Source organism: Rhinolophus sinicus, linkage group LG03 (genome assembly GCF_036562045.2).
Source record: "Rhinolophus sinicus isolate RSC01 linkage group LG03, ASM3656204v1, whole genome shotgun sequence".
Lineage (NCBI taxonomy): Eukaryota > Metazoa > Chordata > Mammalia > Chiroptera > Rhinolophidae > Rhinolophus > Rhinolophus sinicus.
This window is the reverse complement of record NC_133753.1, coordinates 124,638,816-124,654,213: the sequence shown is the minus strand read 5'-3', so window position 1 is coordinate 124,654,213 and position 15,398 is coordinate 124,638,816. Positions and strand designations below refer to the sequence as shown.

The 15,398-nt window shown below is 34.1% G+C and overlaps 1 protein-coding gene across 2 annotated transcripts in view; it reads left to right on the top strand.

Annotated features, from left to right (window-relative positions):
* Positions 1 to 15,398, top strand: part of CAMK4 (calcium/calmodulin dependent protein kinase IV) — a 209,324-nt gene that overhangs the window by 99,812 nt on the left and 94,114 nt on the right. Inside the window, exon 3 of one of the 2 annotated variants that reach the window (XM_074328611.1) lies at positions 10,206 to 10,284. The exons of the other annotated variant lie outside the window; for it this stretch is intronic. Coding sequence (XP_074184712.1) covers positions 10,206 to 10,284 — 79 coding nt within the window. The remainder of the gene's footprint in view (positions 1 to 10,205; positions 10,285 to 15,398) is intronic. 2 annotated transcript variants of the gene reach the window in all.

Here is a 15,398-nt window from a genome sequence, read left to right as displayed (position 1 = left end):
ACAGCTGGTAAAAAGGAACAAAGCCTCAAAATCTTGCAGGAAAATACCAAGAAGGCTACTCTACATGTAATATGTGTCCCAGAGGGAGAGGAGAGAAAGAATTGGGTAGGAAAAAAAAAGTTTAAATAAATAATAGGGAAACATTTTCCAAATTTGGTAAAAAAATATTGTAGATCCAAGAGTTCGTTGAGCAGCAGCATAATAAATGAAAACAAAACATAGGTATGTAGTAGTCAAAAGCCAAAAACCGAAGATGAAGGTAAAGCCACCAAAGAACATACAGTATACCCAGGATACAATGATATGACTGGTGGCTAATACTCCATCAGAAACAAATGGAGGCCAGAAGACTTTTGCCTTTAAAGTAGTGGGAAAAATCTGTCAGCACAGAATTCTATATCTACATGATCTATAGATAATGTATTACCAAAGTGTACACTTGAAACCTATGTATTAATAACTTTTCTAACAAGTGTCACCCCAATAGACTTTAATTTTAAAAAAAAATGAGAATAAAATAAGTACATTTTAAAATAAAAGAAACAATCCCAAGTAGGAGGATATGACATAACCCAGATACTAAAATGGGGTGTTTGTCCTTGCCCCCTACAGGATTTAGCAAGAAAAGGTAGAGGATATGGACAGACTCTAAACCCAAGCTTATTAAAACCTCGGGCTTAAGGACTACGTAAGGTCTGGGATTCAATATCATTCCTTGAAATGAATTTTTGAGAGATACTTTAAGAGTGTAATATTTAACTGACTTGGAAAACCTCCAGGTCTAATAACAACTTTTAAATTCTAAAGGTTAGCTATTGTTTAGTTTGTAGATTAAAAATGCCAAATCAGTAATTAAATCATTTCAGCAGTTTTCCTTCTGTTATTTATTGGTATAAGGTTCAGATTTCTTTTCTCTTTGGTGATAAAAGAACATTTTGAAACACGTATTGAAGAGCATTGAGGAGTGGCAAGCTGACAGAGATGGAGAGTGAAAAACTGTCACTGGAATGGGGAAAAATGTATGCTGACATTAAACACTTAGAGACTTTGACTTTTTCAGGTTCTTATTCCTGAGTATGACTCTACTTTCACCTTCAAGAAGAATCAATTTTGAGGTTACAACCAGTCTTCCTTCATAATTCATCTAATTTTTTAGAAAATCAATGAAAAGAGTAGGCTTGTTAAATAATAGCAAGTCAATCACATAGAAGAAATACAATGATATGTAGAATTGCACACATTATCTTTTCAACATATGATTGACAGTTCTTATAAATCACAGCTTTGCTTTTAAACCTTTTTGTAATGAGTGTTAGGAGACTTGTTCCTACAAGCTCATACACAGATTGAAAAGAAAAATAATAAAATGTTAAAAATCAAATGCAAAACAAACAGAACAAGAACTAAATGCATTAAGATGTTTAAAAATGATTAATATTTTGATATAGCTATATTCTTTAACCAAGCCCCTTCAACATTAGAAAAAGATAACAAGATTATTTGGTTCCACTTCAATTCCCCTCCCATTAATAGAAAATGAAACTCTTCAATAACTTCTGAGGCCTAATACCCTTAGCAAAGATAGTTTTACATGGCTATGAATCATGTCTTTGCAGAGACACAGATGGAGCCCAGAAACAGTAGTCAACAGTGGTTCCTGACTTCTATCTCTTAAGAGATTCCGTATCTGAAGTTCTATTGCATTTCTGAAGAGCACGTTGTAGGTTGATGGCAGGGGAATCCTAGCTCTGTTGCTTCAAACCAAACAATCACAAATGTCCCACTAGGCTCTCTACATAGAAAATCAGTCTGATTTATAATCTGACTTGATAGGAGAATGCCCATGATGCTAAGGTATCTTAACGTTGTGCAGTCTCATCCTGATTCCCTAAAACATTGAATCCAGATGTCTGTCTGATATCCTGCTTCCATTTCAAATCCGATTTGATCTCTACCTGGCCCTTTAAATGCATTTGAATATCTATCTCTCAGCTGGTGGATAGACAGTTATGTCAATGTACTTGGGTTTCTTTTGGAGGAAAAAAATAAGTTAAACCAATCTCTCTTTCCTTAAAACAAGAAAGGAGGTAAAGGGGGAGAATAAAAGAGTGAGATCATGAAAAAAAAAGAAAAAAACCTGTGTTATAAGAGGTGAAAAAATTTTGAGAGTTGTTCCTTAAATGTTGGGCATAAAGAACATGTAAAGATGAATTGTAGGGTAAAAGCACCCCCCCCCCTTTTTGTACTAAGTAGCCCTAAATGTGGTAGCAAAGGACTCTATACTTGAAATGTCTCCAGGCAAATAAATATATCTGGAGCTTTTCCCTCATATCCATAAGTTTGGCACACAGTGCCAGGTACCAACAGGTGCTTTTTAACATCTTTACAGGGTTTATAATATGTGTGCATATTATACAGAGGGTCCCCCCCAAAAAATGTATACACATTTTTAGAAAGGAAAAAACTGTATTAAAATTATACTGATGGTAACCACTTTGAGCACCTTTTGTAATTGCAGAAGAAGTCTTTTGTTGTCAGTATATATTGAATATTACAATTTTAATACAGTTTTTTCCTTTCTTAAAATGTGTATACATTTTTTGGCACCCTCTGTATTATATGCATATAAAATAACATATACATAGTATTACAGTTGATTACACATGATTTGTCAAACACATTACAAGTTTCACTACTTTCTCTGAAATGAAACTTGATGCTCTACACTTTGAGCTTTTTGCCTTTAACTTTTTTTTTTTTAACATATAAACAACCACGTTAGACAAGGCTAGAGCTGAAAAATGGTTTTGCCAAAATTTCTGTTAAAGAAAACCAACGTGAAAGTAGAACTCAGGCTCAGACTCCCAAGGAGTACTGATTTTCTTTTCATCAAATCACAGCAGAAAAAGTTCTAACTGGAATAATTTCTATATTCCTTGGCCTTTTTGTTAAAGAATATGTTATAAGTGAATGGACATGAGTAGTGAAGTTCTTTTTCCCCAGTTGAATAACTCTATGAATATAATATCCTCTCATCGGTAATCAGTTTGGGCCTCAGGAAATTTTACAGTGACTCTCTTTACATAATCTATTTTTGAAATGAGGATACAACACGATAAAGTGTTCTTTCTATATTAAAACTTAATGTGCACAGTAATTTTTATTTTTATATAAACATATTGACAATATGGTTCCTTTCTAAAATTATAGTTACACACTTTATGCTAATCACTTAATTTCAACAACAATGTAGATTATATTTTTGAAAAATTACTAAAATATTATTTTTATATAAATTTATTTTGGCCATTCTGTTTTTTTAAATTAATCTTTCCATCCTTTAAAAAGTAATTTCTAAAATTGTAACTGTGTGAGGTGATGGATATGTTAACTAGCATTGTTATATGGTAATCATTTTGCAATATGTTGTACCTATATCAAATCATTACGTTGTATGCCTTAAACTTACACAATGTCATATGTCAATTATTTCTTAATAAAGCTGGAAGAAATTAAATGGTCTTTTAATACTAATATGTCCATTACCTTACAAAATTAAATTGGACTTTATTAATAGATTTCTCATATACAAAATTAAAAATAAATAAAAACTAAAGAGTTAATTCTAATATACTTGTCTCCTGAAGTTGATCAGTCAAAAGTGCATTTTGTTTAAAAAATTTTAAAGATTTTGCTAAGACAATGATTTATATATTGAAATTATTGATAATGTGATAAGGAAATTAAGGAAGGGATGCTATTTAATATATTTTCCTTTATGTGATTTCTTGAGTAATATTAATTTTTCAATTGATATAAAAATTAAAATTCTATTTTTAGTTTTTTCAATGTTTGCAAATCACTTTCCCTTGTATTTCCTTTTTCTTTTTCTTTTATATTTTCAAAATTTTACCAGTTACCATGAAATAAAAATCGAATGAGTTGAATGTTATAGGCTACATTTTGGTAATCTGGTGTTTTTTTTTCCCATTATTAGTTTTAGGTGTACAAAACAGTATGTGGTTTTTAAATTTACCTTTCAACAATGTGGTTTCCTTGGAAAAGTTTTTTTTTCTGTATTTTTATTAAGTTATAATATGCATACAGTAAATTTCATCTATTTTATTGTACAGTTCTACCTATTTTGACAGATGTTTATAGTTGTGTAAACACCACCACAATCAAGATATAGAACAATCCCATCATGCTAAAAATTCCCCCATACTCATTTGTAGTCAAACCCCCACAGCTCTGAGCCCCCAGCAACCGGTGATGTATTTTCTGTGCCTATAGTTTTGTCCTTGCAAGAATATTATATAAATGGGGTCATGTAGTATATAACCTTTTGAACCTAGCTTCTTTCACTTAGAATATGATATTAGAGAATCATCCAAGCTATTGTGTGTACCCCAGTCCTTTTTATTTCTGGGTAGTCCTCAACTATATGGTTGTGTCACAGATTGTTAATCTATTTCTCAGCTGAGGAATATTGGAGTTGTTTGCAGTTTTTTAAAATATATATATATTTTATTTTTCAGTTGACTTACAATATTATATTATTTTCAAATGTAAAGGATAGTGGTTAGACATTTATATAATTTATAGTGATCCCCTGGTAAGTCTAATACCCACCTGGCACCATACATAGTTATTACAATATTACTGACTATATTCCTTATGCTGTATTTACATCCCCGTGACTATTTTGTAACTGCCAGTCTTTACTTCTTAATCCCTTCCCCTTTTTCATCCAGTTTCCCAACCCCCGTCCCATCTGGCAACCATCAGCTTGTTCCCTGTATCTATAAGCCTATTTCTGTTTTGTTTGTTTATTTTATTTTTTAGATTCCACACATAAGTGAAATCATATGGTATTTGTATTTCTCTGTCTGACATACTTCACTTAGTCCAATACCCTCTGAGTCCATCCATGTTGTTGCAGGTGACAAGATTTCATTCTTTTTTATGGATGAGTAATTTGGCACCCTCTGCCAGGTAAAATTTTTATTCCATTGTATATATGTACCACATTTTCTTCATCCATTCATCTATTGATGGGCACTTGGGTTGCTTTCAATTCTTGGCTGTTGTAAATAATGATTCAATGAACATATGACATATGTGTCTTTTCAAATTAGTGTTTTGGGTTTCTTCAGATAAATACCCAGAAGAGAAATTATTGGGTCCTTCTTTGTTTCTTGTTGTAGCCTTTGTTTTCAAGTCCATTTTGTCTGGTGTAAGTATTGCTACCCCAACTTTTTTTGTTGTTGTTTTCATTTTCATGAAATATCCTTTTCCATCTCTTTACTTTCACTCTGTACGTGTCTTTCGATCTGAAGTGAGTCTTTTGTAAGCAGCATATGTAAAGGTCTTGTTTTCCTATCCATTCAACCACCCTATGTCTTTTGTTGGAGCATTTAATCCATTTACATTGAAAGTAGTTGTTGATAGATATGTAGGTATTGGCATTTTATTATTCTTATTTTTGATCGTTTTTTTCCTTCTTCCTAAAGAAAGCCTTTAACATTTCTTCGCATTTCTGGTTTGGTGGTGATGAACTCCTTTAGGTTTTTCTTGTCTGGGAAGGTCTTTATCTGTCCTTTGATTCTAAATGATAGCTTTGCTGAGTAATCTTGGTTGTAGGTCCTTGCTTGTCATCACTTTGAATATTTTGTGCCAATCCCTTCTGGACTACAAAGTTAAGAAATCAGCTGACAATATTATGTGAGCTCCCTTATAAGTTATCAGTTGGCTTTCTCGTGCTGCTTTTAAGATCCTCTCTTTGTCTTTAACCTTTGGAATTTTAATTATGATGTGTCTTATTATGGGCCTCTTTGGGTTCATCTTCTTTGGGACTCTCTGCACTTCCTGTGCTTGTATATCTATTTCCTTCACTAGGTTAGGGAAATTATCAGGCATTATTTTTTCAAATAGGTTTTCAAATCCTTGCTCACTTCTCCTTCTGTTACCCCTATTATATAAATGCTGGTATACTTGATGTTGTCCCAGAGACCCCCAAAAACTCTCATTTTTTTTGGATCCTTTTTTCTTCTTGCTGTTCTGATTGGTTGTTTTCTGCTACCTTATCTTCCAAATTGCTGATTCAACACTCTGCTTCATCTAATCTACTACAATGATTCCCTCTAATATAGTCTTCATTTCAGTGACTGTATTCTTTATTTTTGCTGATTCTTTATAAAATATTTGCTAATCTCCATTATTCTGTTGTCTATCTTTTTGTTGAAGTTCTCACTGAAATTATTGAGCATCCTTATAACCAGTGTTTTGAACTCTGCATCTGGTAGATTGCTTATCTCCATTTTGTTTAGTTCTTTATCTGGAGTTTTGTTCTGTTTTTAAATTTGGGACATGTTTCTTTGTCTCCTCATTTTGGCTGCCTTTCTGTGTTCATGTCTATGTATTAGGTAGAACTTCTATGTCTCCCGGCCTGGGTAGAGTAGCCTTATGTTGTAGGTGTCCTGTGGGGCCCAGTGATCAGTCTCCCTGGTCACCTGAGCTGGGTGCTCCAGGTGTGTCCCTTGTGTAGGTTGTGTATCTTCTCCTGTTACAGTTGAGCCTTGATTGCTCTTGGATATCAATGGGAAGGATTGACCCTCTGGCTGATTGGTTGTGAGGACTGGCCATGACTACAGTGGAGGAGCTGTTGTTCAGGGGCTGATCATACAGAGCAGGATTTGCTTCAGCGGGGCTCTGGTGCCTGCCAACTCTGCTGTTTGGGTGTGTCATTTCTGGTGGTGGTTGGGTCGTGCTTGGTGTGGTCGGAAGCTGGCCACTGGATGTGTTGGTTCTGGGGCTTCTTGAGAGGGGTTCAATAATAGTTGTTCTGTAGTTTAGCTGTAATTTTGATGTAGTTGTGGTAGGAGATGATCACAGCATTTACTTACTTTGACATCTAGACCAGAAGATCTGTTTGTAGTTTCTGAGGATTATTAAAAAGCTCCTATTAAGATTCATGTTCAAGTCTGTGAGTGAACATAGCTTTCATCTCACCTGAGTAAATACTTAGGTGTGAGATGCATGGTTCATATAGTATTCTTAATTTTATAAGAAATTGCCAAGTTGTTTTCCAAAGTGGCTCTGATATTTTGCATTCCCACCAGCATTCTATGAGAATTTTATTTCTCTGCATCTTTGCCAGCCCATGGTATTCTCTCTCTCTCTTTTTTAATGTGTCAAAGTAAGTATGTAGTTAGTTGTATCTCACTGTGATTTTAATTTGTGTTTCTCTAATGACCAATAATATTCTTTCCTTGTACTTATTTTCCATCCATATGTTTTCTTTGGTGAAGTATATGTTTAAATCTTTTGCCCATTTTGTTTGTTTGTTTGTTTGTTTTTTAATTAAATTTATTGGGGTGACAATGGTTGGTAAATTTACATAGGTTTCAAGTGTACAATTCTATAATACATCATCTATATATATCACATTGTATACTCACCGCCCATTTTTTAAACTGTATTGCTTATTTTCTTATTATTGGGCTTTGAGGTTCTTTATATTCTAAACACAAGTCCTTTATTAGATATGTGATTTGTATATATATTCTCCCTGTCTGTGAGTTTCAAAACAAATATTCTTAATTTAAATGAAGTACAATTTATTTATTTGTTCTTTCAGTCACTATGCTTTTGTTTTTGTATGTAAGAAATCATTGCCTAACTTAAAGTCATAAATTTTCTCATGTTTTTTTTTTAAAGTTTTAGAATTCTAGGTTTTACATTTATGTTTATGATCTGTTTAAGTAATTTTTTTTATATGATGTGAGATATAGATAAAGATTTGGGGTTTTTTGCATATGGGTATTTGTTTTTTCCAGCACTGTTTATGGTTGGAAAGACTATCCTTTCTGCACTGAATTGCCTTTTTACCTTTATCAGAAACCAATTAACCATATATGTGTAAAGTAATTTCTGTATTCTTTTTTCTTTTCTGTTTGTCTCCATGTTTATATCACCAGTCCCACTCCCTTGGTTGCTGTAGCTTTATAGTAAATCTGGAAATCAAGTACATGAATCCTCTAACTTTGCAGAGAATGTATATTTTGCTGTTTTGGTGTAGAGTTTTCTCAAAATGTCAGTTAGGTTAATTTAGTTGATAGTGCTGTTCATGTCTTCTACATCCTAAGTAAAAAAAATTGCCTACATTTTTATTCTATCAATTGCTAACAGGGTATATTGAGGTCTCCAACTGTATTTGTGCATTTGTCTATTTTTCCTTTCAGTTCTATCAGTTTTTGCTTCATGTATTTTGAAGTGTTGTTGTCAGGTGCATTCACATTTACATTTGTTATGTCATTTTAGGGGATTGACCCCCTTCATAATTAAAGAATATCTCTCTTTATCCTTGTTCTAAAGTCTAGTTGACCTGATATTAGTATAGCTTTTCCTGCTTTCTTTTGATTAGTGTTAGCATAGTAGTATCTCTTTCCTATCATTTTGTTTTCAACTTATTTATGACTTTATATTTAATATGGGTTTCTGTACACAGCATGTAGTTTGGTCTTGGTTTTTCAATCCAATCTAATGATCTTTATTTTTAACTGATGTATTTAAAAGGTTTACATTTAATGTAATGATGACTATGATTGGAGTAAAATCCACCATATTGTTAGCTGTTTTATTTTTTCAATCTCTTATTATGGTTTTCCCTCCATTGCATTTCATTTTTGAATATTCTATTTTAACTCCATGGTTGCCTTATTAATTTTTCTTTTAAAATTATTTTATTCATTGCCCTAGGTTAGAGAATATACATCCTAAATTAATCAGTCTACCTTTAAATAATATCATACTACTTAATATATAGTAATATAAGGGCTTAACAGTATTTTCCCTATTTCTCCCCACCATTCTCTGTGCTATTGTTGTCATATATTTTACTTTTACATATGCTATAAACAGAATGCATTGTTGATATTTTTGCTTTAGATAGTTGTCTTTTATAGCAATTAAAAATATGGAAAGATGAATTATGTATTTGTTTCCATTTATTCCATTTCTAGGCTACTTATTTCTTTATGTGTATGTTATCACACCAAAGTTTTAAAAAATGTGTTCAAAAAATTTTTTTTAATCTATTAGCATTACAACACTAGTTCCTGACTCCTCCTGGCTCTGTTAAAAATGTGTTGTGCTTAGGCAGGTGGGAATATGTTTGATTTGTACAACTTTTTTGTGCTTACTTAAAATTTCAGAACCATAGGACTGAATATATCCTAGGAGTTTCTTTGTCCTAATCTTCAAATTCTGACAAGTTTACTTCATCCAATCTTATTTTCAAATGTATCTGCAGTTCTGAAGTTGAGACTTAAGCCTGCCTGGTCTGTGAGTCTCTTTTCGTCCATTTTGTTCTCTTGCCCTCATGTGTGGAGAGGAAGCATCAGGACCACACTGTCCTGCGTTTTACTATTCTCCTTTTAGTAATCTTACCCAGATATGAAGTTGGTTACTGAGGGCCTTCTTAGTATTCCCCTTTACAGGTGAAAAACATTCTGTACTTCAAGTTTTTTTATAGAGGAATAGATCTATTTTTTCTCTATCTGTCTTTAACCATATTTATAGTATTTCCCCCTGAATGTTTCACATACTTCTTTTTTGTGAGGGCATGTGTAAATCAGTGGTAGCAGTATTCACCAAGATGAAGGAGGCAGAATCTCCATGGGGCTAACATTGGCTCTGGGAGAATACCAGGGCACTAAACGATGTGGTGTAAATGCTCAAGGATCCCCAGCTCCCTTGCCAAGTAGTGGAAACTGTCCTGACCCTTATAGCCAAGTGCTAAACTTAAGCCCTCTCCCTGAAGCCACGTGCCTTATTTTACTCCAGGTATGTTTTTAGGAAAGCTCAGGGATTCAGAAGTTGGGTGGATATGCTCCACAAGCTAGGTTCACCTGAGGGTCTGGCTTATTCCAAAACCACTGACTGCAACAGCCCTACGTATGTTGTTACTTGTATAGGGATGGGACTAAGGAAAAGTGCAGACTGGAAAACCTAGAATTTTCCTGAGAAAACTATATTTCGTTGCAAGAGAAAAAATACTCTCAACAGTTGGACTGGTCCTATAGTAGAACTTATAAACACTTGTCAACTATGAGGGTAACTGTAAAAGATACTTATTTTCAAGCTATCCCTTTAAATTCATGTCCAGAGCATAACATTTTCTTTTTGTCTTTTTCCCCCTCAAGGGGTGCTACATCCATTGTGTACAGATGCAAACAGAAGGGGACCCAGAAGCCTTATGCTCTCAAAGTGTTAAAGAAAACAGTAAGTTTATTTCATTATGTAATAGCATTCCCAAGGAATCTGTGATACGGAGAAGCCAGGGGCCCTGATTCAAAAGACAAAGGGGTCAGAGAGTTCCTATGTGCTGCTATATCATCTGAATCTCAAATTATGAGAATGCCACCAAATGGGTTGTTGTCTGATGAAACTGTGACTCTGAAAGTGACTGGATATCTGATTGAATGTGGGTGTGGAGAGAAGTATGGAAAGGAAAAAGTATTTATAGCTGGCAATTGAACCTTGTTTTGTATATCAGTCATGTTTTTGGATATACATATATGCCTAGATTTTCAAATGTTGGGTTTGCTTCAGTAAAGTATAACTAGACAAATGCTAATGTTTCTGGAACTAACCTGCTCATCTAAGAAGTTTGTATTTGAACAATAAAGAAACATTTTGTTTGGGGGTTGCTTCTTTTTGGTCTATACTTGTTGGAGAGCTGATGAGGCAAAAGTGACTTAGGCTTATGTCCAAAGAGAAAGAAATGTAGCAGGTGAAAGTTCAAAATACAAATGCTAGCAGGATATGATAGCCCTGTGCCCCAGAGAGTATTTGTCATAATGCCTTACATGCCCTACATTCTGTCCTTAGGTAGCTTCTCCTTATAAAATCACAGAAAGATAACATATTTTTTTTACAGCACATTCTTCCATTCTCATATACGTGAAGAAATATGTGAGATATATATCCTTATGGAAACCCAGTTGTAAAGTATACTGAGAAGTATCAGAAATTTTGAAGTCAAATAATACTTCCTATAGGCCAAGGGATTTTTTTCCCTAAAGATAGCTTAATACCATCAGCTGTTATGTATTGTCTGGCACAAGGAAATGTTAGAATAATGAAGAAGACAATAATGGCACAGTGTTTTCAGTTGGGTAGAAGTAGAATGATATTTTGAAATAACGTGTTAGAATTTAAAGCCATGGCAATCTAACAAAGACAGTTTAATTAATAATTTAAATAGCCATTGCTACTAATGAACTCTATGTTCTGGGTTTCCTGTTTGGTGTAGGCAATGATTTAAGTTTTCCCAGAATGTAGAGCAATCTTTTGATTGGTAAGATTTGGAATTTTCTCTTAAAGCAATTTCCTATAGTCATAAAATGTAAGGATTATTAAAAATTTTATGAAATAGAATTTCCTGTTAAATATGTACTTTTTATGAAAACAAATTGACATGCTTTAACTGGAATCACACACAAAATGTTTTTGGACTTGGTTGCATCTTGTCTTACTGGTTAAGAAATGACCAGTGAAATTTGTGAATGGTTACTTTTTGTCATATTTGAGGAAAGTTTAAAATGGACTAGATATATGAAACTATAGAAACATAAACATGCAGAAGTCACTTGTAAGCACTCAAAGTCCCAAAGGACAAGGGCTGTCGTAGTGAGTAGTGGTTTATGTCAAAAATCTTTGGATGACTTGGAATTAGAGAGAGTGAAGACATTTGGTGGGTTATTATTCATATTCACGGGAACGTAAAGCTCTAGTTTGCCCTCACGGTCTACTCTTCTCCACCTCTATTGTGGAAACATCTTCCTCAGAAGACTGGCAGGAAGAGAATGTGGATGGGAACCAAGTGTCAGGTGGAGCTGCAGAGCAGTGCTGTAAGGCAGATGTTGTCAAACACAGCTCCTGCTGTGCCAAATGGAATGAGAGAAAATCCCCTGGAGAAACCTCAGCTTTGAACATGAATTAGATAGATCCCCAGCATTGTCTCCTAGAGTAAACCATGCATAGAGATGTGTAAATGAAAGAAATAGCACGCAAAACCTCAAAAAGCACTTCCCTCCAGTGTTTAATTCTATATAGGTCATGGAGACAGAGACTTCCTTATCTAAATGAAGTGAATGAAACCAAAAAATCTATATATAGAGGGAAAGTGATGCAAGGAAAACAAAGTATTTTCCCAGAGAATTCAGCCAAGGATCTGCTCTTGAGGGTAAAGGGGCTTTCAGAAAACGTGAGTTATTTATATAATCTATTAGATTGTGACACATGAAATTGCCTCGTATTATACCATTTTTTTCCCTGCAAAAATGGAAATTTTATGTGTTCAACTAACAACTTTGGGCCACTATACTATTTTACTCGATAATTCTTTAAGTCCTCATTTTATGACTAGACCTAAACCTAAGTGGTCTGAAAGATAGTCTGTGTCTACCTACCTATCTGTCATCTATCTGTGACAGTTTCCTAGGGCTGCCGTAATAAACGACCACAAACTATAAACGACCACAAACTGGCTTAAAACAATAAAAATGTATTCTCTTACTGTTCTGAAGCCTAGAAGTCTGAAATCAAGGTGTCAGTACAGTTGATTCCCCCTAAGGGCTCTGAGGGAGCATTTGTTCCATGCCTCCCTCCTTGCTTCTGATGACAGCCAGCAATTGCTTGGCATTCCTTGTTGTAGATGCATCACTCTAATCTCTGCCTCCCTCATCACACGGTCATCTTCTCCCTGCGTATCTTCATATCATCTTCCCTCTGTGAATGTCTTTGTTTGGATTACCCTCTTCTTATTAGGACACCAGTCCTATTGGATTGAGGCCCACCTTTTGGAGGGAGATGATTCCATCCATAATACTATCTATTACAGAGGACCTCTAAGGTGAATTTCAAAGTATTCTATTCAATATTTTATCTGAAGATAAGTAAAATTTTTATCACATTCAAGAAAGTTTCTTGAAATGAAAGTTAATAAGCATAAGAGACCTTATCCAGTTTATAGGTGATTCTATTAATACTGTGTTTCCCCGAAAATCAGACCTAGCCGGACTATCAGCTCTAATGCATCATTTGGAACAAAAAATTAATATAAGACCCAGTCTTATTTTCTATAATATAAGACACTGTCTTATATTGTATACTATACTATACTATACTTACTATACTATACTATACTATATTACTGGGTCTTATATTAATTTTTATTCCAAAAGACACATAAGAGATGATGGTTCGGCTAGGTCTTGTTTTCAGGGAAACATGGTTCATAAATATTTTTAAGTCCAAGAAAGGTTTCCTATCTTTTTCACAGTTAATTATTCGATCACAGTAATCCCCTTTCCAGGATCTATTTAAATACTTTTCAGCACAGTTTAACCAAATTTTATTTTGTGGCAGTATTAAGTACCTTTCTCATAGCTTAATATTTTAGGGAAGATTTAGTTTACATTGGTAATAAGAAATGTATTCCTCCGTAAAACACCATGACCATCATTGAGAATCCATTAGGCACTCATATATCTGGGTGATAGACAAATACTTTAATTTGTCATAGGAAGACAAACTAAAGCACCAGCTGTTACGGAGAAATTCATACCCCAATGGTGGTCAGGTACAGGACAGGGGTAATATTGATAATAAACATAAATTGTCATGTTCAGATAATTGGGTATTTTAGCTAATAAAATATCCCTGTGGGAAATTAATATGCAATTATAATACAAATATTTATAATACATATCAACCAAGGTCAAAATATCTGCAACTTACTTTCCAATGGTTACACAACAACAAAAAGTGTGTGTGTGTGTGTGTGTGTGTGTGTATGGGGGGAGAGAGAGAAAGGAAGTATGGCGAAAGTCAACAATTATTGAATTTAGGACAGTATACTAGTGTTAACATTTCAGTATATATGAAAATTCTCATAATGAAAAGTTTGAGAAAGATGTTCTTCAACATTGAAATATGGTTCAATATAACTTAACATTTCTTTTGGCTATTCAGAAAGCATTTCATGATCTTTCAGTTTCTAGATGTTATGATAAACATTGGTGATTCTCTATCATAGATGTATTTTAGTGCCAGAAAATAGAAAATGATAGTTGAACCAACTTTTTACAAGACTGAAAAAACCTGGATGTTTCCGGAAACTATCCATTTGTCTTATTGTGTCATTAATGAAGATAAGGCTTTGAGTCTAATAAAAGTAAACAAGGGAGAAAAATGAACTGAAGGGCTTTTTCCGTTGTTATTCTTGTACTGAACAAGTCATCAAATCACTAGGATAGTACCCATACACTACTCTTGGGAAAAGGTGGCCTACTTTGTAATTTTTATTTTGAAATAGTTAGATTTCCAGGTGGTACCATTTTACCCCTAAATACCTTGTTACTTTGCACATAAGAACTAATTGGCTTGCAGTCATCAGTGGAACTTTTACTCTGAACTTTGAAGCTATTTTTCCCTCCATGCGTAAGCCCTTTGTCCTCTCCATTTGATGTGATATTTAGAAGAAATTGAATTAGAGTAGAGAGATTTACCAAGTTACTTCCTCAGGTTAATGACTTGGGGGCATTAAAGGATCTGACAGACACAGCTAGTAGGACAACCAGTGTTTTACAAGATGGAACCTTTTTTCCTGGTGTTACATGCTGAACTTAAAACTGCACAAAAGGAAAGAAAATATATTTAAGCAAGTGTCAAAATTTGAACAGATTAAGCAGATGGAACTTCATCCTGGACTGAATTTCGCTGAGTTAAATGGAATCACAACTTTTGAAGACTGACATGGTGATAATGGAGGCACTATTTCAGGAATGATTTCAGGAACATGCTTTATCTTCCTTAGGAGTACACACCTCAGGGTGTGTCTAAATAATCATACTCCAGCCCTCTGAATATGGTTTATTTTCAAGAAAAATGAATTAAGATTTAAGAAAATTATGCTTACAAATCATTTACAGTGTCCCTGGAATTTTGGAGACAAATATTTAAATTCTAAAATGCAGATAAGATTTCTAGCTGTGTGGCTCAACGCTTGGAAAAGATTGCATTTTTCAGCTGCAAAATTCCTGCCCTTTCATAAAATGCTTAGTATTGAGTCTAAGAATTAATCTCAGTGTGTAAATTCAAAATTTATGAGTCTGAGAGCCAATCTCAGTGTGTAAATTTGGAACGTATAGGTATTCTGACTCTCCTTATGAATGACTATCAGTTCTGGGGTGAGATCATGGGTCTGGAGCCAGTCGTATTGAGTTCAGGATCACTTCTGCCACTTAACTACCGTGTGACTTGGCAACATATCATGTAAAGCTCTCAATCTCAGTTTCTTCATCTGTAAAATGGGTTAAAGAACGTCTAGC